General features: G+C 41.2%; 1 protein-coding gene across 2 annotated transcripts in view; it reads left to right on the forward strand.

Annotated features, from left to right (window-relative positions):
• Positions 1–26,186, forward strand: part of BMERB1 (bMERB domain containing 1) — a 59,948-nt gene that overhangs the window by 19,313 nt on the left and 14,449 nt on the right. For both annotated transcript variants that reach the window (XM_066561170.1, XM_066561167.1), the window contains exon 2: positions 16,568–16,691. In XM_066561170.1, the coding sequence (XP_066417267.1) occupies positions 16,568–16,691 (124 nt within the window). The remainder of the gene's footprint in view (positions 1–16,567; positions 16,692–26,186) is intronic.

Genomic DNA, 26,186 nt, shown 5'->3' on the forward strand with positions numbered 1-26,186 from the left:
TGTCTCAGCAAAGACATTTCTCTCACCTGAGACACTTGTAAATCTGAGGGTTAATGGCTTCCAAAACTCTGTGCCCAACTCTGCCAAGCAGGAAATGAGCACTTAACATGTAATGCAGTGTTTATAGGCAAACCAGTGTCAACAATAATTGCTGAAAAAGTCATAGATGAACATTAAGTGTCATATTTGAGACTGTTGCTCATGAATTTTCTCATTTCCTTTAAACATATTTTACAGAAAAAATGAGTTCTGTTTGGAAAGTAGGACACTTTGAACTACACAAATCATCCTTGCTGTTGGTAGCCTGTGGGATTATGGACTCAGTCTGTGTAATTTTTTTTTTTTTACTGTGTTTGATAACTGATGTCTTAGTTGCATGGCATGTTTTCATCAGAGAAACCACTTGTGAGAATGTGTGTATGTCTGCCTCAAGGGTGGTTATAAAACAGGAATCAAAACTTACATTTGGGATTGGGCATGCACTGCAAAGTACTGTGTATCCTGGTGAGGTTTCTTGAGTTTTCTTGTAGTCACTGAGCACAAGAAAGTTTGTAACTCAGCACTCTTTATTTTCTTGTAGTTACTGAGCACAAGAAAGTTTGAAACTCGGCACTCTTTAATCCTTATTCCCAGAGGGCTTTTCTTCTGTAGCCAAATATGTTCCATTTTCATAAAAATCTTACTTAATAAGATAGAACCAGAGACAATAAATAATGCTGATTTATTTCCATGAAACATGTTCTGCTGTCTGCCTACTTAAAAGGCACAGTATAAATGGATTCAAAACTCAGAGATGAAAAATGTATGCTTGGAGGGCAAACTATGAGAAATCAGGAGGAGCACCCTTGGATAAATTATGTTAGTTGCCCTTCAGGACCAGAAATGAAAAATGAATTATCAACATTCTGTCAGCTCATAAAAGGCAAAATATCTGAGAAAATAATTTTAAGAGAGTTTGTTACTGAATGAGGATGAATGATTTCCAGTGACACAAGCTGCTCATTGCAAAAATCTAATGACTGCAAACACTACCAAAATGCAAGAGGAAATTTGTCATTGTAAGAATATCAGCAGTGTTTAAGGATCTTCTTATTGCCCTGAATCCTTCCACCACCCAAACCTTCATTGATTAGGGCTTTTAGGAGTTTTTTACACGCACATTTCGGTTTTCTCATATACCGGTGAAATTAGAACAAAAGATCTCACTATAAAGTGATTTAACAGATTACTTAATCTTTTGTAGAAAACAACTCAAACCGAGAAAGGAATCAACAGTCATTTCTACCACTTCTGTCCTTGCCGTCCAGGAGGCCAAAGTGAATTTTAGAATAATGGAGTTGAAGCCAAAAGAGCAGGACAGTGACCTGACCTCCCTGGGAAAGGATGGAGGAGCCTCATTGACACTTTCTTGGTTGAAAATAGAAAACACAGTGCTGACTCCATTGGCAGGAATGGAGATTTCCTCACTGATTTCAGTAAAAGCAAAACTGGACCAGGCTCTGTGCCTTCATCTCCTAGAGCCCTGCTCATCTTGATGTTCTTCAGAAAACTGGAGAGGGAATCTGGGGCTGTGTCACTGCCAGGAGGGCTCTCCTGGGAATCTGTGTCAGGCTGCCCCATGGGGTTGGTCTCTCTGCCCTCACTTGTCCCTGTGGCAAGCAGGGGATGAGCATTTTCTCCCTGGAGAACCATTTGCACTGGCAGGGTAGTGGCACTTCAATCTCCCTGTCTGAGCAGTGAATCATTAGGAAACACATTGGAGCCCCTACAGCGAGTGCTGCTCCTCAAATGATCCTTTTTCACACCAGAGAAACTCACAGAAATTTAGTTATGCATTTGTGTCCCCACCTTCCTTATCCAATCTGTAGTTTCTCTCCTCATCCTCTACCATGGATTCCCAAACAGCTTCCTCTGGGCATGGTGCCTGGGAGGGGATTGAAGTTCCTGCAGTTTGGCAGGTTCTGAGCACACATTTTCCTTCAGGCTGATGTTGTCTGTGGCACAGAGAGTGTGTGGGATGTGATAGTGAAGGGCAAGCCATGGTGATTTGAAAGCCAGTAAAATCAGGATCCATTTGTCTCTGCCTTGGCAAGGAGTGAAACATCCTGTGATTATGAAATTTCTTTCTTTCTGGTATGCAAAAAGAAGGTGACGGCCAGCTATCGATTTGTTTCAGGTATAGATAAGCTCTGCTTGAATTCCTTCATTTCTTTGCCTCTGAGACCTCAATCAGCTCTAACTCATAGCTGCCCAGTGCCAGTTGTGAGGAAGAAAGTATTAGTGTATAAGAAAAGTGAATCAAAAGTCAGTATGCAAAAGCAATTTACTTGGTGCAGACAGAGCTTGCTAGAGAGTGACTCCACATCCACAGATGAAAGGCAAGTACAAAACATTTTTTTGCCAGCTGTCATCATTTGTGTGAGTTGAAGAGCCCTGTGCTGTTTCACCTCAGAATTCAGTGAGAAAGAACCAGATGGTTTTGGCTTTTCTGGCTCTGGCTATTTGATCTTTAAGAAAGGACACAGCTTTTGCCTGTGGCTCCCTGCAGATATTGTGTGCCTCATACACTGAAGAACAAGATCCCAGTATGATTCTCTGCTGCCTGACCTCCCACTCTGCTGTCAGACTGTACACATTGTATGCCCATGGCCTTAGAATAGCTACATTCATTCCCCTGAGAAATTACTTGTCCCATCAAATGAGAAACTCCTTTTTTCCTTGGCTTCTGAGGAGCATTTTCTCAATATTTATTTACTTGCTGGAGTGGGAATCTGTTATGTGAACCAGTTTCTTTGCTGTCTGAAGCAGCTCTCTACACCAGAATCAGTTTTGGTCTTTACTGGATTGGACTTGTATGTCTATAATAATTACCCACTGGTTTTATAGTTACCCAAAATTACCTACCAGCTAAGATGTTTAGATCACTGTTAGAAAACTGTGTTAGAGAATCACATCACAGGGTGGGGAGAGACAGAAAAGCAAACTCTCTGGTATGCAGTCAAATAAGGTCCTGAAGGCATGAAATCTTAAAATGCCTGTGGCCATTTTACTATTATTTCACTTGCACATATGCTGCTCTTTATCAACTGATGCTCATATATTTATTCCTAAAGAGGTTTTACAAGACTCTTTGAGAGTGAACATTTTATTGACTTTGTGTTTTGGAGTTAAAAATAATTAATAAGGATAGAAAAAAGTCTTTAAAAAATACCAAACTAAATAAGTTTTGAATCCCTCAACATTAGCTGTAGCTGGCACTGTCACAGCATTTGAAACATAAGTGCTGAAGCTTTTTGTTAGTATTACAGGATCAGAATCTGACTCTGGTGAGGAATAAAATGGAAATCCACAGGCTGTTTCTTTTGACCACTGAGCAAAATGACAGAAGTAAATGAACAAGTAATCTGTGTTTCTTAATACTGCTTTTTAAATCTCCATGACATAAAATGAAGTGATGTAGCATGAATTGCTTTCCTTGGAGTGTGGCTTCAACTCAGCCTTGCTGCAGATGGGAATGTGCAATGACTTCAGTGAAGATCCACACGAGGGAAGGTACCTGCCACAGCAAGGAACTGTTCCAGTTTCTATTTCCAGCCTCCTGGTAGTGCTCAGCCTCATGCAGGGCTGGGCACAGAAACCCCTTCCAGAGCCTTCCTGGCTCCTGGCAGCTTTCCTGAGCCACGCTGAAATAGCTCCTCTAACCCAGTGCCACTGAATAAAACTGACAATGAGGGCTCCTGGCTCGACCTTCAAAGGCAATTTTCCCTCATTTTTTGTGTCCTGCTTTGGATCCATTTTTTCATAGAAAGAGCTGTCAGATCACATCCACTGTGCAAAGCTCCCCACCAGGCTGCACACAGCTGTATGTTCTCCTCGTTCTCTGAAGGACAAACTGCTGTTCAAAGTGCACAAGGTTGTATTTTCAATTCATAGCATCATGGGAAAAGGTGAAAGGAGTATGGAAATCCAATAGCAGCTGCATTGTCAGCATCATGGTTTATTTAAATGTCAAGCAAGTTTTTGTCCCACACAGGTTTATTTTGAAAAATAAAATATTCTTTTGAGCCCTTGGTCTGTTCCTCTGTCCTGCACACGCCCCACCTGTGTGAAGGTATTAATGAGCAGATACCACGAGCTGGCTACTCTGGGACTTGCAGCTCCTGACTCTTTTGCATTCTTTTTAAATAATTGGAGAGCTACTAGGAAAGCTAGTGCCTGTTTTCACAAATCAGACCTCTAGAAAGAGGTAACTAATGCAGTTTGATTTCTGGCTGTTATTTTCTCTGCCTCTGAGGCACTGGAGGTCACTGGAGGGAGGACAAGTGAGTGGTGCTTGTGTGTGAGAAACACTGAGGTATCTGCAGGCGGCCAGTGACCAGTGTGGTCCTTTATTTATTTGCTGATAAACTGGAAAAAGCATTCAAGAGGGATGTAACAGTGGTACTAGGACAATCACTTGGGGAAGAGGGGAATATTAAGGCCTATTTCAAGGTTTACATGTTATGGAACTGTTTCCATATACTCCCTGATCAGGATGGGTGCCAGTTCCTGCCCTGGCTCCAGCAGCATTTTCCACTGTGTTCAGTCTTGTCTTTGACACAGGCACAGTGTGCTGGAATGAATGACTGAGCTTAATTCATCTCACCTTGATTCCTCCTGGCTTTACTGCAGCTTTCTGCCTCATCTCCCATGTTTATTCAGAGAAAGAAGGACAGGGTTCAAACCCTGCTGCAGGGCTGTGCATGCAGAGCTGCAGGATCTGAGGCTGGACACACCACACCTAATGCACAAAAAAACATTCTGAGCTTGTGTGGTCCAAGTTGTGTCTGTTCAGCAGAGATATCCTGCAAGGGAGCTGAAATTTCAGGGTAATTCCCTATCAGAAACAAAGAACACGTACAAGAACTATTCCAGCATCACTCTTACCCAGGCAAAGCATTTTTTTCAAGCTCTTTCTAGTTTTATTTTGGTTGCAGTCATTTCATAGTAGCTGATGTGAGCTTTTTCCTCAGTAGGTTTTTTTTTAATGGAGTTTACCTTTTATGTAGAATAGTCTGGATATAAAATATCTTTGTAAAAGTATTCTTGTAGTGGAGAAAATCACAGCACTTAATTTTATTGTTTTGAAATTATGTGGTTAGCCACAACAGAGTAAATCTGATGTAACTGTTCTCATGCTGGGAAAGTGTTACATCACTGTGTTGCAAGCAAGAAAAAACTGTCTCCTGTGAATCCTCCACATATGTAGGTATTTACAGCAAGGAAATATTGTCCTTGTGGCATGTTTGCATTCACTCTGCACAAGGGAGCAGAGACACTTCTGTGTGTGTTTATAAGGAGGTCATCCAGTGCCCTTTGCAGTGGAGTAAAATAAACAAGGAGCAGGAAACAGGATCCCATCTCATGGAATATCCTTTTAATAATTTTCCCAGGTTTCCTCTTTCTTCAGTGGCAGAAAGACAAAATATCCAAGCTAGAAACAATTTTCTGCCTGCTAGGACAAATGATCAGGATTCTCATCAGTTTCCAGGTCCTGTGGAATGTCCTCCCCTAATAACAGTGGGGAGGTTTTTGTGTGCTGTCCCAGAAGAATGGATAACAATGACATTTTTGTGGGCTAACCCAGGGCATTATCAGATGCTGGTTAGGATAAATGGGTGTTTGCTGGTGAGTCAAATAAAGAAACAGGCAGCATGGGAGATGGCTGTTTTGAGATGTGTATCTTTCTAAATGAATCAATATTGCAAACAAACTGAAAAATGTGCAAACAGATGCAAATAAAATAGCATGAACTGTTTATAGCAGTACTTGAGCATTGTTTTATACCCCAGTCTGCACCAACACAAATTAGGTCAAAGATAATCAATTCAGATAAATGTTTGTAAAAATGAGATTCATCACAAAAGGCTTACTTAATCCAGAAGGTCATTAACTTTGAATAATGAGTTCTGAGGAAATAATTAAATGGAGCTTATATTTTCCTTTTTATAAATAATTTCCCATTAAGTGTAAGAATTAGTACACAGAGCTTAAAACTGCAAGAAAAAGGTGAATTCATGATTTAATCCTGTGGAATTTACTATATGAACAGTGGTCTGAGGCAGGTTATAGTGAGTGTGTTTTGTCTATTCATCCTGTCTGATAGCACTTCCTGAAAAGAGCCAATATTATTTTCTTTGCTGGTTGCAAGTTTTCATATAGCAACAGGGGAGATAAACACCTAATGAAATAGGAAAGTCTCATTGTAAAGCCAGAAAATCAAATAGGAAAGGTTACCTGAGGGGGGAAGAAGAAGGAAAAAGGAAGCAATTTAGCTTAATTCATTTTAAAAACCAACAGATTTTATGCTGGTGGCATCCCAATATTTCACTGAAAGACAAATTTGTTTCTAGCTCTTCTTAGGCTTATATTTAATTCATAAACAGGGGATTTCAACTTAAGAAACACAGGATTCTAATCTGTTGGGTTTGTGGTGGCTAATTCTTGGTGAAGTGTATGTTTAGCATATGTCAAAAATCTTGATCTCGCACTTTAATGTAATGTGGAGGTGCACTGAGATGAAATTTGTGGCTCAGATAAAAAAAAATCCTTTTTCTAACACCTGCCTCATTAGAAAGGTGACTTCTCATAGAGGAGACTTCAAACTTTGCACCAAGTATTTGTGTTTGTAATGATTTTTTTAGAACAGAGTGAGTTCATACATGAGTTATGAGGTCACATATTGCCTTGGTACTGAGAATTTCTCTGGGCAGCATTTTAAATGGAACATATTCCAGACTGGGTGTGTAATTAAGAAAATCTCTAAGTCTGTGATATGTGGTATATGAAACAGTATCTTGAGAAATCAGCTGGTTTGTCTCACATGCAGAGATTTATTTATTTGTTTATCTGTGTGTAGGGGCAGAGAGAAGAGTGAGGAACCAGAAGAACAGAACATTAGGGGAAGTTTCTGGGTTTAGTCCTGCTGGGATAATGAGGGCACCCTTCCCTGTGGTTAGGTCAGTAGGACAATCCTGATGAAACACACAGTGGTACATCTCCTAGAAAGAGGTGGGAAAATGCCACTCTGTTATTTCAGTTACAGCAAGACAAATTAGGTTGCTTAGTTCCAGACTGACATGTAATGTGGTCTGGGGGAAATTGCTTTCACACCTCACCTGAACTCACCAGCCAAATGTGTAAAAAGTCCTGTTGTCAGAGCATCTGGCAACAAGGACTGTGGTACGGGTACCCAAACTAGAGTTTATTTAGAATTGGGAACAACAGTAGGAAGTCTGGAAAATGTCCTTGCACAATTCAATTATAGTACTTTGTGAAGTCTGTAATAAATCTCTGCAGACCTAATTATGTGGACAGCTTTTCTTTAAATCCCACTCAAACCCACTTAATCCTTCTTTATGCCCAACAAAAATGGTTGGATGAGATACCACAGGCTATTTTGCAAATGGACTAAAGTTGTCTTGGAGAGAGTTTGTGGCTCAGTTCAGGCACTGAAAGCTGGGCTCTGCAATGGTGGCATCAATCAAGGGTGACAATGCCCTTCCAGTGTGCTGGAATGGAATTGCTCTGAAACATTTCTGTGTGTGAGCAAATCCTTTTTGCAGTCTGTCAGGATTTCTGAGGCTCCAGTACAGACTCACTGTGCTGCTCAGTATTTATGTTTAATGTGTGAAAGGCCTGTGCTGAGATGATCCTGAGCTGGCTACTGAGCAGACATTTGCAGGCCAGCTTGCATCTGAAGGCATGAGCTGGTGTGACCTTATCACAGCCACCAGAAGGAAGAAAAAGTTAAATCTGCCTAATTTAGAATCTGGATATTTGAAAACTGCCTCAACTCAGAGATGCAGCTGATATTAATACAGAGGATTTGGTTTCAGCTGAGTGGAGAATTGTGTGTGAATCCATGAATAATGTGTCTGGGGATTGTTAATTCGATAGGACTTGAGTTTAAAAAGGGTTTTATAAAGAGATATTAGTTCCAACTCCCTTTGCTGTTTGCATGGTTATGTTTTCCTCATTTCTATGCATTTGCCCTCTAACCAGCTGGAGATGTGTGTGCACCCTTGTTATCACTGAGTGAATAGAAATTGGCTGGGGCATGCAAATTGCCCAGAGAGTCCTGGAATCGACTTCAAAGGAGCAAAGTTGAGCCCTGTAATTGGAGTGTCAAGGCCCCTAAGGATTTTCAAGATCCAACCTGTAAGTGCCATTAGGTAATTTATCTTAGTGGACATCCTTCTGCATATCCTGAATTTATTTACATCCTGCAAATTTCTATCACACGAATAAAATCTGTATTTATGACAATATTATGGCATAATCAAATCAGGCCTGGGGCTTTTATTCATTGTTTATGCAAAGATTTTAATAAGAAGCTTCTTTTTCCTTATCTTTTCAAAGAAACTTTAGTTCAATATTAAGTTCTGACTTCCTGGTTATTTATTGCTGTGAGTACTGAAATCCTGTTTCCTGGTCTGTAAATGTGGTTTTGTATGATCTCTTAAACTACTGGAAGAGAGGGTACTACTGAGGAAAAGTCCTCCCAGAGTATCCAGAGTACTGTGAGTCACAAATCAAAGACTATAAAAATAGAGAAAGCTAGCAGAACTCCCAGGAGTAGAAAACACAGCCATGAAAATCATACTGATATTGCTACAAACCAGCACCAAATCAAGCACAGATTTACAGCTACAACTGACTCTAGTTACAGATAATTAAGGAGCAAATTGTCCCACTGTTCTGAGTCAGTTCCTTGCACACACAAGCACCCTTAGGAGGGAGGTACATAAAAGCAGAGATGGAGCACTCTGGTGGAGGGAGGGTTTAATTTGACAGGATGGATCCCTATGGGGTCTGCAATCTTTGTAGGGGCAGTGTCTGACTGCAGTGGACACTGGACCTCAGACAGCTAAATCCTACCTTAATGAGTAAAGCCCCAGATAATAGTCAAATTAACCTTCTCTGATTCCTGAGCCTGCCCTGCTGTGCCTGCAGATACCTGAGCTTGTCCACAGGACCTGTCCCCATCACCACGAGCAGGTGACACCACAAGGCTGACAGCAACAGAATCAAGAGAGTGCTGAAATCTGAAAGCTGAAGTGCAAGATAGAACAAATGGAATTTATAGTCCAAACATAGGACAGCAGTACAGATTTTGAGGTTCATTAAGTCTGAATGTCACATTGAGACCTATGCCTGCCATTAAATTTCTACAAGAACTCCAGCCTGGTGATGATTCACAGGATCCCATTGTCAGGACAGGATGAACAACTATTGCAGATGAGCTGTTTTTTCAGGATATCATTACAACCAAGATGAAGCTTTCTATGCACAGAGCAGTTCCTTAAGACTAGAGATATCTTTTTCCTGGGGGAAGTGTAAGATTAAAGGGTTGCATAATTACCCACTTAGGAAACTGAAACTGTCATAAACTGACAAAAAACAAAGCCAAGAATAATTACTGCTTATAAATTTTACAGGATAACAAACAAGACTTTAATTGATGCTTTTTTTAAGAGGCAAGATCTTTATAGATCTTATCATTATGGATTTGGGCTGATATATATATTTTAATAGGGAGCAAGGGCAGAAAATTGTCCCTGAATTAGAAAGTTGTAACCATCATTTAACTGTAAAACTTCTAGTTAGCAAGTACTGAATACCATCCTTAATTATCAATCACTTTTACCACTGACTGTCTATTTCTGTGGGGGATTTGTAGTTCAGTGAGAAAGCTCAGAGCAGGATCTCTTTCAGGTTCAGTTTTTAAACCAGCTGTATTCAGTGCAATGCAACTTGTTCTACAGAAGTACAGCCTAAAAGATGGAAAGCAGCTGAGAATCTTATTTGGGCAGGGGGAAACTGCAGGCACTTCCATCAGATGTGACAGGAGACATTGTGTGCAGGTCTTTGAGTATAATACCACAGGAAAGGAACAAAAAGGGCTTTCAGAGTTAGAGGAAGGAGTTAACATTCAACACCGTGAATCTGGCATTTGTATTTCAAGAGAAATCTCAGTGAGACCAAGTATACAAAAGGCTGAAATGGGAAAGAATAGACTGCTGCCAACAGGCTTTCTAGCAAAGGTAAATAATAAAAAATAAAAGGTCAAAGCTTGGAGATAAGAACAAGAACATACAGGATAAGCAACTAAAAGAATCTTTTTATAACCAGAGGCTCTTAGATGTGGAACAGACAGGGCAGTGATTCTGGAAGTGCAGTGGGCAATTGCACACAGTGCTTTTTCTATTCTCTGCTCACCTAATTTTAAAATGGGGTCATATGGTAGAGTGTGAGTGAAATGCTTTGGAAGTAGAAAATTATATTTGAAGATGTCTAGGCTTAAATCTGTGATAATTAAAGAATAAAAAAGTATTCATGATCTGGACAAAATAAATCCCAATGTTATCATTTTGCTATTACGCCCAGACCACAGCTGGCTGATGGACAGAGCCATCACCAGTTACAGCAGATGATTTAATAGTTCTTGGGGAGGAGATTATATGGCAAACAGAATGATCTGTGCTGGGTTTTGAATGAGTAGAGATGGATGAATAGAGAAAAAAAATAATCATATGTGTCTCTCTACAGACATGAAATTCTGATCTCTTGCCTGAGGAGCTGCAGATGCAAAGATCTGCCTGAGTCCAGCAGTTTGTCCCAGTACATAAATGGTCTTTACACAGCACAGCACAGGGCTGAGCTGGCCAGTGTTTTGTGCTTCAGCTCTGCTGGAAGCAAAGATGCACCACAATTCCCCACAAATCAGATAAATCTCCCACTTCTTTTCCCCCTTCTCCAAATGACAGCTGTGCAGCAGGGATGTTGGATGACCATGACACTCCCAGAGATCCTGGTGTTTAATCATCTTTCAGGAGGCATCTCTGGACCCTTCCTGCCAAAGAGGATCCCTGGAGCTGCCAGCTTTCACAGCTGCCTGTTGCAAAGCCAAGCTCTAAGGGGACTCAGCCAGCCCAGAGGTTTCTGCTGAGACATGGAGCATGTGAAAAAACCACCTTTGGGATTTCTGGGTGCCCTGCTGTCTGGCAAAAGTATTTGAAGCCTTGATGCCTGGTTTAAGCCAACATCTCAGGGCTCTAAGGTTACCCCCTGTGCATCTGGGAGCTGCATTGCAGTTGAAACTTCTGATTTTTTTTTTTTTAATTTAACATTTCCAGAAGTGCAAGGCTGTTCTGGATCCTCAAGCACTGAAAAGAAACAAGGGTCTTTGCACAGAATTCTTTCTGACTTTATAGTAAATGTACTGAATCCAATGTGTTATCCCCCAAATACTCTGAATGCCACTTCTCTGGCATTTTCCAGCAGACACAGTTTTGTCAGAAAGTTTGCATTACCACTGCTTGCAGGGACAAAGCACATCTGGCCAGCTGTGAAGGACCTGTGCTCTTTTGTCAACCCAAAATGCAGTTCATGGCTCTACATGCTAAAGACCCAAAATTTAAATGTGTTTCTCCATTCATGGAGAAGTATCAATAAGGACTCAAAAATTATAACAGGCACAATAATAAGAAAAAACAAATCATCTTCCTGGTAGAAGCAAAATCCAGCTGTGTTATCTCCAGCATTCAGTGCCATTGACAGCAGTGCAAGCAAAGGGATTCTGAGAACTTTTGCCAGCTGACTGTGACTGGAGCAGCACATCAGCTTTTTGCTCCTCCAGTAACAGAATCTGCACACTCCTATTGCCTTTAGAGACTGCTTTTCCACAGTGTTAAAACTCACCAGGTATTTGTGCTGCTCACTGAGGCCTGATGAACCAGCAGCACCATCCCAAATTTACTGAATTTGTGCCATCACCAACCTGTTCTTAGTGCTAGAGAAGAAACAGGAGAATGAATTGACAAACAGAGGGAAGAGATTGCCTTGAGGGGAAAGAGGAGATGCAGCATTTCTGAAAGAGCCCCTGAAATGGCCTGTGAGCTGTATTCTGCAGCAGGATGAGGACATTTCTGGGATGTGTCCCAAAGCCAGGCTGCTGCCAGTGTCCAAACCAAGAGAGGCAGGCAGTGAAAGGGGTGTGGGATGTGCCCACTGCCACTGCAACCAGCTCACTGCCCCTTTTTTCCCTTTCCCCCAGTCTACTCATTTGAAATTGCACAAGGCTGCAGCCTCTCCAGGCAATCCAGGAACAAAACACATTGCAGCTGTTTGTATTGTATTTATATGGTAATTCCATCATAAAGCATTGAATAAATACAATGTGCCACACATATGCCAAATTCAGTAATTGTTAGGATTCACAGTAATAGAATGCTGCAGCAGGCTAGATTAGAAATAAGGAATTAGATGTAGTTTTTCCTGTCCAGGTTAGTTATTGGCCACTGCATCCTGCACCAGAAGGATTAAATCAAACAGAAAAAAATCAATTCTGAGGCAACAACAGAAGGTATAGTAAAAGGGCTGGCTGCAAGGCTGGCCTCCATTCATGCCTCCAGGTGACATGTAGTGACCAACTACAGGAATAATCTGATTCTTTTCACATGAACATATTTTTATCTGGAATATTTTGAACTATAAGAAATTAATTTTTGTGCATTATGCAACTATTTCAATTTCCACCAAGCATGTTGTTTTTAAGTTGCACTAGCTGGTTCTCTGTTCATCCATTTCTGACCTGTGCCTCCTGCTTACTTCTGCTTTGTCTCATCAACTAATAGTGGTCTTGAGAGTCTTGATTTTGATATGTGAAGTAGCATTAAGAGTTTACTTGCTGCACTCTGCTCTATTAGCACTTAATATACTTCAGTGAAAGAGGATTAACTTGAGAATTTCACTGAATTCTTTGAAAAAGCCCCAAAAGTTCTGACCCAGATTTGGAGCAAAACTTATCTATTAACATTTTCTTACCAAGGATTAGCTTATAATTGGACAATTTAAGGGAGTAGAAGTAGGCTTCCAAGTGCTCAATTTAAGTCCAGTCCAGAAAAATGACTTAAAATAATTTTTAACTGGAGCACCATCATTGGGTGGGCTGCGTTTGCTCCTGGGTGGTTTCCATATCAGAGAAGCCTCACAGCTGGTCTGTGCCACCATCCTTTGAGGAGCTTCAGCAGCCATGGGTTGGACAGTCTCATTTAGGATGGCTCAGCCATGGCAAGGATGGAGAAGAGCAGTGCTAGAGGGCTGGGCCATTGCCCTGTGCTGGAGCTCTCCTCCTGCTGAGTGACTGGGGTGGCTCTGGAAGGTGAGACTGGGCTCCAGCAGCAGCAGGGCCATAAAGAAGGGGATCCAGAGGGCCCTGCTGGAGCAGACCCTGCACTTGCTGTGGATCCCACCCTTGCAGCTCCTCCCTGCGTGTCCCCTGCCAGTGCCTGAGCTGTTCTGGAGCCCAGCAGTGACAGTGACATTGTTTGGTTCCACAGCAGAGATTTGGGGCCCTCTGTGTCACTGCCAGACCTCACCCTCTCTGGTGTACTGTGACAATGACAGCCCCAAGTGACAATTAAAGCACTAATGGCTGCAGAGCACAGTGAGCCTGTCCCTTGGGGCCACCACCAGTGACAGCAGCAGGATCTTGGCTGGTAATTAATCACAGCATCCCTTCCCAATGGATCTAAAGTATTGACACCAGGTGTGAGGTGTTCTCCCATTTCTCATTGTGTCAATTCAGGCTTCTTTTAACGTTTTCTTTGCACTTATTGACTTAATAGGCAATTTGGTTTTTTGTTGCTTTTAAACACAGCTGGCTACTGTTCTATTTCTGGCTGCCACACTGAGGATGAAGTGTGATCATTAAGTTAATGCCCAGTTTAACTATACCAGTCTGTGTCTAAATTGAACCAAAGTTATGCATTAATAACTTCAGGCTTACCTCTTCAGTCCCTCTCCCTATGTGTAATTGCTTGATAATTTTATTTCCCTATAGTAATTATTTTCATGCTATCTTTTTGTGCATACAGTAATATCATTTTACTTGTTTCTTTGTCACTGAAAATTATCCTGGAGATTGCAGAACAGACAAAATAGTTTAATCCTGTCACTGGCTGTGACTAATCCAGGTGTTAGAGATTAGTGTCTCCACTTTTGCTTTATGAATTTTGTCTCATTACCAGGAAAAAAACTCAATATATGCTAAAAAAATAGTTGACTGCTACATACCTGCTTTAAATAAAATGAAATGTTCATTCTTTCTTTTTTGAAAATGTAAGAGACTTCTGTGTGAAGCTGTTCTGAATCATGTCTCAGAGGTGTCATTGCTCACTGGGACAGAGTTAGAGCTTTACTTAAAGGCTCGATAATGTTAACATAATCTTCCCCAGTGGTTCACATCCCAGGAGCTCAAACCATTTTATGAAAAATAATTAGTTATCCTTCAGCACAGCTGAAGGTGAGCCAGTTATCCATGATGTTAGGAGAGGAGCTGAGAGCCAGAGGTTGGTGTCTGTGGGGAGTGCTGGGGGGACAATCCTGCCCTGGCCTCTCCAGGTGTCCTCACACCTGTGCTCTATTCCAGGGCTCCAGCCACATCTCCCAGCTTGCAGACAAGCTGTGAACTGATATCTGATGATTTCTGTGTTTATTTCCCCCCACTTTCAAACTTCTGCTGCCTTGCTTGCATTTTTGCGTCTTTTGGAAACACTGCATAATTTTGGGTTGCTTTCAAAAATATTTTCTCTGGTTCAAGGACACGTTGAGTGGGATGTGAAGGAGAATCTCTGTTCTGCAAGGGGTCAGAGCAGACTTTGCCTGTCACACTAATTCCTGTGCTGCTTTAAGCACATCACTGGGGCATAAAGCTTGTTTGTTCCTGAATTGTTGAAATCAGTGGGTGGAGGCTGACCTCACACAAGGAGTGACACCAGGGCACTTACAGCTAGAGCTGCAGAGTGCAAGTAAATTAGTAACCTTTTTTTTTCTGTTTTCTGAGCTCTTGAGAGCTAATTTTATAATATGTATGTGTAATTTATTTATGGTTTATATTCCTGTTTTCCAGTATTATTGGCTTTAATTCATGGTAGCTTCCATGAATTAACTTCCCATCTCCTGCTTATATTTCTGGCAAGCAGTGAAAATGAGAGATGGGCCTGTGAGAACCTCATGACATTTAGGCTACACATCAATTAAATATACTCCAACAAACACAATGATTTCTAATAGGGAAATCCATCTTGGACAGGCAGCATTTGTGTGTTCAGACACACAAGACAGCTTACTTTCCAGGCCAGTTTTGCAATTTGAGTTTAAAAACAACTACTGAAACATGGCTGTTCTCTCATGACAGACATTTCAAAATCTGTCTCACTTTTTTTAATCTGTCTCACTTTTTTTTTCCTCAAGATTCTGTTATCTTGGAAAAAAAAGTGATGTTTTATATTTGTTTTCTCACTTTCTTAATTAAGAAAGGAAGTCAAAACTTGCAGATAATAATAGCAGGATAACTTTAAAAAATATTTAATCTATTTTTAAATACAAGGGAAATATATTTTGTTTATATAGTATAGAATGTTTTTCCTTTGCCTCCATTTTGGGAGAACCATGAATAAGCTCATACAGGGGCTATTTTCTGAGATTTTGTAGTTTTATTCCTACTCCAAGTTTTTGTCAGAAATTCTTCTCAGCTGTGCTTAGTCTGTCATGAGGGAGTTCAGAGTTTGTCTCCTCCTTATTAATAGAACAGCTTATTTTCTGATGCTTTTTGTCTGCTGTTTTCTGCATAATTATGCTGAGTATATTTTGACCTCTCTATTTTCCCCTTTTCAAATCAATACAGCTGAAACAGGCCTTTTTTCAGGAATATCTCTCCATTTGGGTACCAAGATATTCAGCCAACCTATTTTTCAGTGTCTAAATTCTTGTTTAATGTGAAGGCCAAGTATGATGAACCCTTGGAATGGGGTTTTCCAGAGGCCAAGCAGTTTCTTTTCCAAACCCATCTCACATAAATTGGTTGCTTTACATCCAGGGACCACAGTCCGTAGCCCTGTTTCTCTCTGGGTTACAGAGGTAACACATCAATTATGGAGAAATAATCACAGAAGCACCCTGGCCTTACCAGCTGCCAAGTTATTACTGCAAAGTGCTTTTTCCCATTTTAATGCCCTTGCAGGATGAGGTCCTGCATCATTTCTGAGCCCATCCTTGGTTCCTCTTGGTGGGGCTGGGCTTTAGCTCCAGGGTGGAGCAGCAGGGAGGGTTAGAGGGGTTAAAGGTGGGGAACATTCATGGGTGCACCAAGGGAGGACTCTGCAGAGCTGCGAGTAATTGCTCTGAGAGGGTTTTGTGGCAGTCAGTTTGTGGTGATGTCAGTTCAGGAATGGTGGCTGTGGCTGTGGATGGGGTTGGGATTCCTCAGAGGGATGGTTGAGCCTGACTAACGAAATGATTGTCACTTTGGCTTAGGGAATATTTCACTTCTAAACTGTTACATTGCAGGTAATAAGAAAAAACAATAGAGAAAGCAGTCAGCACAGTATTCAGCTAGAGTATTTTTACTGCTTGAATTAATTACTCCATAGTTAGGTAGCTCTGTGATTTAATTTACATTCCTGAAAAACACCATTAAGACAGTCTGACTGGCTTAATTCATTTTCCCTGCTTCCACACACAGATCAACTTGACATCATTTCAATGGCTGAAACAACAATGATGCCTGAGGAAATTGAGCTTGAGATGGCAAAGATCCAGAGACTTCGGGAAGTCTTAGTCAGAAGAGAATCAGAACTCAGGTTTATGTAAGTATCAATCCCTCTGGGAAAACACTATGCAAAATTAATCAAAATAGGAAAGAATGGTATTTAGAAGACTTTTATCTGCTTGACATTTTAAAAGGGAGAAAGATAAAGAGCATCCCAGTTAGGTGAGCACTTACAAAATGCCGTTGGGAAATGATTTTTGTAGTTGCAAAGGAAATTACTGCTTTTTTATTCAGCACCTTTTTTTAATTCAGCCCACTTTGCAGAATACATAAAATGGATCTCTTACCTACTTACAAAAGGAAGCTTTAGCAAAGTACCTGTCTATGCAGCATCTTTTCCTACCTGATTTCAGTCCTTTGTGGCAAGGATATTTGTCTGAACAAAATATCAACAGGTAGGGGATTTGAAGCTTCCACAGTCTAACCTAGTTCAGGCTTTATTCCTGCTTCATTAGTGGTCTTAGACAGCTCATGTCACAAGAGAGCACACTGTGCTTTGCACTAATAGCAGCCAAGATTTGACATTTATTAAATGGAAGCCATTAAGTTATGAACACAAAGCACTTTCTGATATATCAAATTAAATATTCCAAGAGGGATTTTTAAAATTGCCAAAAAGGTCAGGCATAGGAGCCTCACTGAAGGTTCGTGAATATTAATCCAATTCTGATGGTGAAGGCAATAGGGTTAATATTCCTAAATCATCAAATGTAGAAGTGTATTATTTTGAAGTGTCCTCAGTCTGTGAGTATCTGAGGTCAGAAACAAATGCCTTTGCTGACTGGCCAAGAACTTCAGTAGCTCTAAAACCTGCTGAGCTCAGACCCTTGGCATTAATGAAGCTTCTGAAAAAACTCACTGACTTTCTGCTCATGTTCAAGTACAGGGGGCTGGTACTTTGACCCTTACACTGGAGGTTAATTTTAGTGCCCTGACTTGCATTGTCAGAAGCTGGAAGCCTCACCCCTCTGCAAACAGCACAGACTGAGTATTATCCTAGAGACTTCTGCCAGAATCACTGCTTAGACACCTTTGGAGTAAGGGCTGGTTATAGTGGCACTGACCTTTAGTAATGCCTTTGTGGTACAAATAAAGTGAACAGGAAAGGTTTTGTCACTCCTGCTCCTGGTAGTCAAGTCACTACTTGGTTATTGGTTTGTACATAAATTTAATCTGGAAGAAGCCTCATCATTGAACTCTGCACTTCTCTTGACATTTTCTATATCAAACAAAGCACTGAAATAAACTGCCCCAGTGAATGAGAGCAATTGTTCTGTTTGTTCTGGTATCCAGTCTGTTCTTTTCATTTCCCCCATGCTCACACTCTTTGCTCTGTATTGCCTGGCAGGTGTTTGAGTAAGGGATTTAACACAGGAGAGCTTGCTTATTGAAAAGGGAACAGAACTGGTGTTCACACTGTGCAGCTGTTCTCCTCCTGGGCCAGATCTCATCCTCACAGTGCCTGGAGCTGCCCAGAGCACTCCAGCCTCTCCCTGGCACAGGCAGGAAAGCTCCTCTGAGCTTCAGCCTCCAGGAGGTTGGCCCAAGGTCCTGGCAGAGCAGGCAGGGGACAGAGGGGCTCCAGTTTCTGTCTTTTCTAAGCCATGGAGAGCCACAGACCCTCTCATTCCTTCAGCTGCAGCAGACCTAATGACTACTTTTCCCAGGATATTCACACAGCTTCTGGCCCAGCTGCTCCCTGCAGTGTGGCAGAGTGTTCTGACTCTGCTCATTAATCCTTGAGGCAGTTAAATTCAGTTTGTGAATGGCACTGAATGAAATGGCCAGAGAAAAGAGTGATACCCAAGTAATACAGCAGCACCTGTTCTTTACTGCCTCTCATGCTGGGGAGTTTATACTGACAGAAGGGCTTGGCTACATTTGTCTTCAATGACAAACATCTTTTAATGACAAATGTATTTTAATTACCTGTTGCTGAGATTAACAGCACATGTCATGGTTACCTCAGTGGTCCAAGTTTTGTATCTGCTTCACTAAGCAAATGACATAAACTCTAATTCATAGACATATTGTGGAAGACTTTATATGTAGCCATATTCTTTTTTTCATTTGATTTCTGAAGCAATGAATTGCCAATATCCAAAGACCAGAAGTCTGTATGTAGGTCATGAATTTTAGTAACTGATTTCTTCTGACAGGACTAGATTCCCCTGGGAATGACCTGTCCAACCAAGCACATGCAGCTGAGCCTCCTCAGCCAGGTTTAAGCAGGCTCAGCTTTGAACACTGCTAACGAGCAGCTCTACACCTACACTCAGAGCACAGAGTGCCAGAGCAGCTTTAATGAGAGCCACAGCTCTTTAGCTCTTGCATCTGCTTTAGCCTTTCCTTTAATTAGAGCAAAAGGATAAAACACACACTTAGTATTTGAGAAACTGTGTGGTATGTTTGTATTCCCTTCTTTGCCTTTCATGCTGTTAGCAACAGAATAGAAATTCTCTTGGGTTAAATTGGTATTTTTTAATAGTTCTTATGAAAGCATGAACACAGTGAAAGGATTCTGTAGCACTTGCACATCCAGGCACTGCTCACATTTCCAGCTACATTTTTTAAAGTAATGGTTCTTTCTTCTCACTGTCTGTCTGATCTTTTTATTCACATGTAGCCAGATCCTAGAGCAGGAAAAGTAGACTGTAGCTGTGCTTAAAGAAAGCAGGGCTCTGGAGCTGTGCTCAGAGTGTCCCCAGCCCTCAGGGTCACAGCACACACAGCCTGTCAGCTCTGCTTGCACACACCAGCAGGTGCCACAGCTCTTCCCTGCACTTAAAAATACTCACTCAAGAATAAGACAACAAAACACTGCTAAAAAATACCCCACCCTGTGTTTAAAAATACTCACTCAAGAATAAGAAAACAACACACTGCAAGCTAGGCCTGCTGCTGGTGGAAACCACAGCAAGCTCTTCCTCTGTCAGGTTTAACCCATGGAGGGAATATGCTCTAAGGCTGCTAATTGAATTTGCTATTTGCCTTGAAGAAGATGCAAATGTGGCCATGAAATAAGGACATTAGGCAGAGAACTGCTCTAGTTTGTCAGCCGTTAAAAACCCCCTACAAACCCAACTGAGAAAGAACCCAGCAAGGTCTAGATGCTCATGGACATGGAGTTGGGTTGCATGTTTCACACTTCTGTGTGAGGGCATCAGGAAGGTGAGGCTGTTTCTGGCAGCTGTGGTTTGTACAGCAAGGGTCTCCTCACACAACACAAACCCTGCAAGAGGGAGTCCTTGGCTGTACATGGAATCACAGAGCAGCTTGGCTTGGAGGGGACCCACAGACTGGATATGTACTAGTACCCATCAAAATTACTTTAAAATTCAGAAGATACATTTATGAACTTGCTGCAATTTCACTGCCTCTCTATGCCAGGCCCACAAATGATGTCCCCAGTCCCACAGAGCAGCACATACTGGTTTTTAGTGACAGACCAAGGATTCACTCTCAGACAAGCACAGATATTTCTGTAGCCTGCCTATCACTGTATTAAAAAAAACTTCCCCAAAACAGAGGAAAAAACCATCTGTGAGAGCAGTGGAAACAGGTTTTACCCTGTTTAAAAATGAAACAGCAAACAATTTTAAGTGAAGACCATAAATATCTGTACAGTTTTAATACATGTGATTTTTCACTCTTTTGTGCTACTTTGCAGTCTTTGTACACTCTTTTTCCTCTGCCTTGCAGACAGAAGTGGAAGTTCCTTATTGGTGCACTAAACATAATGTAAGCCCTCATTTCAGTAATTAAAAACGAAAGCATTTAAAGATGAAGTGTTGCCACACAAAGATACAAGATTTAAACAGTGTGACTTTCTGGAACTCTGAAGTGAAGCAAAAATATATGCTACAGAAACTCTAACTGACATCTCTGATTTTCAAATTTGTAATAATTTTTATTGCAAAACACAGCTTTTTAAATTCTGCTGCATGAAACTCAATAAAATTAAATATGTGACAGCTTATTCTTAGCCTGAGCCCAGAATTTTTTTTATTTGAAAAGCAAGGAAAGCAGATGAACTCTTATCTATTTGCTATATACTACAGTGAAATAGTTCATCCTGTAGTATATACTTTATAAAAGGCCAGTTTTCTAATAATTCTTGTTTTTCTTTTTATCAATACAAAGAAACAAAGAAAGCAAAATGAGCTGAAGCAATGGACTAACAGGTCACGATGTTTCCCAAACCATTGTGCCAATTGCAAGTCAGGTATTAACTTTGTAAATGTGTCCTTTGCTTTGCTTCTTATTTTTGTTTCCCCCTTGAAAACAAAAAAAGGAGAGCAGCTGAAAGCAGCTGTGCTCTTCAAACCCAGGAAATCCACATCACTTCTAGCTGAATACCTGCTTGCTATGAAGAATTACCTGAAGTTTATAAGGAGACAATTTTCAGATTATGAAATCAAGCCTTCCTCAATTAGGTGATGCCACAATTTATATTGTACAATCATATTTTAGCTCAGGCAACCTCAGTCACAGCAGAGCAGATGCACTGTGGTTTGGTCTGTAATTACATTTTCAAATGCTATTTTTGTCTCAGGACCCTGCCTTGCTTGGTGCCCAGCATGGACCTCCTCAGGATATGTCCAGGTTATGTAGGAATTGTGGCTGTTTGTAGCATCTCTCCTTCAATGATACTGATACTATGAAATTTCATAAAATTATGCCAGGAGCTGTTGTGACTGTCTCCAGTCAGCCCAGGAAATGAAAATATACCTTGAAGCCATCAGATGCTATCTCCAGCTCTTCCTGGTTTGTTTTTGGAATAGCTGAGAGCTCAGCATATATAGATCTGAAGGAGACAATATGTACAGACAAGCATCAGTTTACAGCCTGCCAGCATCCCCCTCCTTCTCTTCTCAGGCTTCTCTCAGCTCCTTCCTGAAAACATTCTGAATAAAAAGAGTTTTGGGTCAAGCTGTGAACGTTCAATCTGTCTGTGCTGTTGAGGAAAGCAAACACACCACGTCAGAACATGCACACTCTCTCTTCCTTTCCAATGCTCCTGTCCCACTTCCTTTATTTTCTTCTTTCCTGGTGAGATGACAGACCCAGAAGCTGAGGGAGCTGCTGGGGCAGCATCCCGTGTGTCACACATTTAATGTGTTGCTGCTGTGGATGTGCTTGGCTTCAGGAGGCAGTTTAGGACTGCTGGAGATATGGAAATCTGCTGTGCTGAAAGACATGGTTGCAAAAATGGATGATGCATGTATTAGCTCAGTTTAGCTGACAGGGACAGGCAGCAAACCCCCAGACCTCTATGTGATACAGAGCAGATCAAAACTGAACTTCAAAATCATTTGTAGTGCAAAGCTCATGCATTTTAAAACACATTAACATGTTGGGACCCAGTAAATATTATTAGTAAAGGTGAGATCATTTCAACAACAGGTACTGCCTGTTCCTGTGGAAAGGGATGGAATTCTTATAAAACAGCATCCACTGTCATCATGAAACACAGTGTGTGGGAAATCTGCCAGTGCCTGCCACTGCTGGCTTTCCAGATGGAAAGCAAAGCCTGAAGCCAGCTTTATTGGATGACCTTGAACTAAAACTGTGGAAGTTGCTCCCACCTGTGATAGCTGTCTTGGGATGGTTATTTCTGCCATGTAGGTGGTTCTGAATGGAAGTTTTTTAATGTGTAGGGAATAGAAGATATTAAACATAAAGCCCTATTAGGTTGCTTTAGGCAATTACTGAAAACATTTTACTCATTAAACTTTTCTTTAAAATCTGTAAAAATGCTATAAATACAGTGGTGTATTTTCTTAATGTCTGTGTGGTTATTACATCTCTAAACTAATGCTGTGAAGAGACCAAATTCACCTCCACACTGGCTCAGAACTAAAGTTGGTCATTGTCTTTGTACACTCTCACTACTCATTAGGAGATGACTCCCTCCTCTCCAGAGTACTCATAACATCTACATCATCCAAATCCTGCATAGTTCTATTCAGGATTTTAGACCATTTTACACTATTATGTTTGTTTACTTGAAATCCCAGACCTTTTATATAGAAAAGTTCGCTTTAACTTGACTTTGCAGTCCCACAGCTTCATTAGCTGTCCAGAGTACATCATTTATCCCTAGTTTGGTTTTTTTTTTCTTGCTTCAAATCAGGCTTACTTTTTTTTTACTTGTCTTTTTTAACCTTTATCCTTCTCCCAGGTTGCAAACCCCATGAATCTCAGTAGTCCTGCTGTGGTATTGATGTATCCATTGCTGGGAGCAGCTGAGGTGGGACAGTCAGTGATGAGCATTCTGGAGGGTATTGGGTAGAATCTTAGAATCTCAAACTTAGGGCAAATTCATGGGAAAATTAAAGTCCATATTCCTTCTAAGAACAACAGGACATCCACAGAGGTCAGATAGGAGTCACACCTTTGTGTCACTTGCAGTATGCACGGCACATTTTATTTTAAATACAGAATTATTTTATACATGTGTATTATTTAAATATGCAGGTGGTATATACAGGTATATTATTTATACAGGTATATTATTTAAATATACAGGTATTTTAAATACAGAAAGGCCTCTCTGCTGATTGCCTGCCTTCATGCAACCCCTGCAAAGGGAAACAACACCAAACAACACAAGAGCTGCTGAAGTGAGGGCTTAATTCCCTTGGTGATGACAACTTTGAATAAACCAACAGAGAAATCCCATGTTTTAATTAAAATGAGTGCAGTAAATCTAGTAGGCACAAAGTGGGAATATGAAACAAAGTCTTATAACTGGCTGAACTCAGACAGTAATTCTGCAAAGTAACAGAAAAATGTGTTCTTGAGGGTTCCATTCTCAGGTGAGAAAAGGCAGCAGTAACTGCTGTATGAACAAAGTTCATTTCAAATTTTAATTCTTTTTGAACCAAGTACTTTAACACTCCTAGAAGTGTCTCACTAATGTGACATCAACTGATTTCTCAGTGGCTTCATGCCTTGTGTGGCAACAGAGCCCCACACTGAGCATCACCCTGGGGAAGGGTGGGAGGGAGGGATAGTGAGAGGAAGGAGATGAACCAGGCTGTCAGAGGTGTGAGGAGCAGTGGTAACTCACTGGTTATATTATTGCTAAGCAGGCATTCTGACTTTTGCTTTCTTGGGTACTTTTGATTCTTTTGCTGCTCCTTTTTTCCTTTGTACTGGATGTTATCTGTTTTCTGTCATCTCAGGCTAAGCAGGAATTCCCTTAGGATTGTTTACTTCTGTGTTCACATCTGGTACTTTTCTCTGAGTTTTGCACCTTGCTGTTACTGCAGTGTAAATAAGTAACACCAGCAAAACCAGGTTTTTGCTCATGAATAGAGCTGTTGTTGTCAGTGTTTTCTGATAAGATCTGTCTTTTCATGGAAAGGAGCAATAAATCTTTTCTCCTTCACAGTTCTGAAATCTTAGCAATACAGCATCACTTATTGTGATTTCCTACCTTTTTTTTTTCTTCCTGATTGCATCTCGCTCTCAGAACATAGGATGGACTTGGGGAGGCTGTAGAGGAGGAGGCAGCTGTGTGATGATACATATTGTTCAATAAATAGAAATGTCAGGTTGTCAGCTTCAGAAGATAAGGCACCAGGAGCAAAAACACCCAGCCCAGCTGTAAGATACTGGGGCAGCCTGGTGTGGCCCAGGCTCTCCTGCATGACAGGGTGAAGCTGTGGCCGTGTCACACTGAGCTTTGCCTCCCAAGCACACTGCCAATAACCAGAGCCCTTGAGGAAATCACCAGGGAACTGCAAGCTATGAAATGGCACAAGGTGGTTTTGTAATGTCAGATGGGCAAAGCTCGAGGTCTCTGAGATTAGGAACAGCATTTCCAGGGGACTGCCAAGGGTCTGGGGGCCCCAAGGATGTCAGTGGGCCTGCTAAGGTCCAGCTCTGCCAAGCCTCCCAGCTCCTCACATGCCTGCAAGCCTCAAGAAAAAGAGTTCAGGACAGAATTGCAAAGTTCTGCACTGTGCAGTTGAAGCTAAAAGTACAGGGAGCAGCTCTGCCAGAGGAAGGAAAATGCCTTAGTTCAGCTGGATCTCTCTACAGACCCATCTCCTTTGCCCTGTTTGACACCAAACCATCAACCCCAGAGGAAAACACAACATTATACTTTCAATGTATGGTTGTAAAAATGGTGCATTAAAATACTCTAAAAGGAAAAGCAATTTTTTAGTGGTGTATAATGATAAACTTACCATTTGGAAAGTATTTAATTAATTGTAAACTTGGTAGTTGAGATGTTTTTTGTCTTAGAAAAGATTTTCATTATTGTCTCTGTTGGATAGCTAGAAAAATAGTTCTTTAATAGAGAATTTTCTTTAAACAGCATTTTCTGCATTGAATATGTGTTGTGGCTGTCACAAAATGCTGTTAATAGAAGGAGCAGCAGCAGCTTTGATCTTCGACCTTGTCATTGTTAATGCAGAAATTCAGCACTGTGTTTCCAGATGGAACCTTTTATCCCAAACTGTTCTTCACTTCCCAGCTCTTGGCTACCTGTGCTCTGGTTTGCCCAGTGGCACTCACAGACCCTGGCCCCCCTTTTGGGCAGCTGGGCTTCCTCCAGGCAAGGATGTTCTGCAGTAAAATGTCCCCTTGCCCTGTGGTATTTCACTGGTCCTTCTCACTTGTCTTCTGCTATAAATAGGAGGGTAACCAGTGAGTTGAAAAGCCCTGGAAGGGACTGTCAGTGTTTAATTTTATACCAGAAACCTTTATATTCTTTTCAGCTGGGATAACAAATAGTTGCTTTTCTGGTTTTAAAAATAAGAAAAGGTCAAACATGAAGGCAAATGAAGAAGGAAATGTATCATTGATTCTGCTGGAGACAATGACAGTGCACAGCCAGACCTAGAGTTTCCTCCTTCCACTGTCTAATATCCAAAAATAGAACTACCAGAGCAGGACAAATGAACCAGCCTCTCTGCTTTTGTATAGAATCTTCTGTATGCTGCTGCAAAGGGCTGATACTTGTGAATTTAAATCTGACTTCTCTACTGTCTATATCTTTTTAGACAAATTAACTTAGTCAGTTTTAGCCACATGGAGAAATAGTCCCCTCCACAGTGGGGCAATTTCAGGAAAACTCCTCTTGTTACTATTGATTCATAGCAGAACATTGTAACTGGCAGAGGAGATGGCCAAACTCAAGAGAACTGAGCAATGTCAGTGAAAATGAAAAACAGACAGCCTCTTTAGACACTGTTCTGAATTTATGTGAAATATACCTTAAATGTGACCCTTCTGGGACTGGGAATTTCAAATGCCACCTTCAATTTTCTGAAACAATAGCTGAATTATATTACTGTGCAAGTTGTGGTTCAGCAGTTTCTATGCAGTGTTCCTCCAGCAGAGAGCACTTTCAACAAGGAAAGTCAGACCCATTTCCTTTAGTAGAGCAAGTGAACCCCAGGAGCTGTGGCTTGGGAGCTGCCATGCCAAGGCTGGCCAGAAATCTGCTCCCTTCACTGCCAGCCCTGTGTCCTGCAGCCCCAGCAGCACCAGGTGCTGAGCTGAACATCAGTGA

This window comes from Molothrus aeneus, chromosome 16 (assembly GCF_037042795.1).
Source record: "Molothrus aeneus isolate 106 chromosome 16, BPBGC_Maene_1.0, whole genome shotgun sequence".
In the NCBI taxonomy this organism is placed as follows: Eukaryota; Metazoa; Chordata; class Aves; order Passeriformes; family Icteridae; genus Molothrus; species Molothrus aeneus.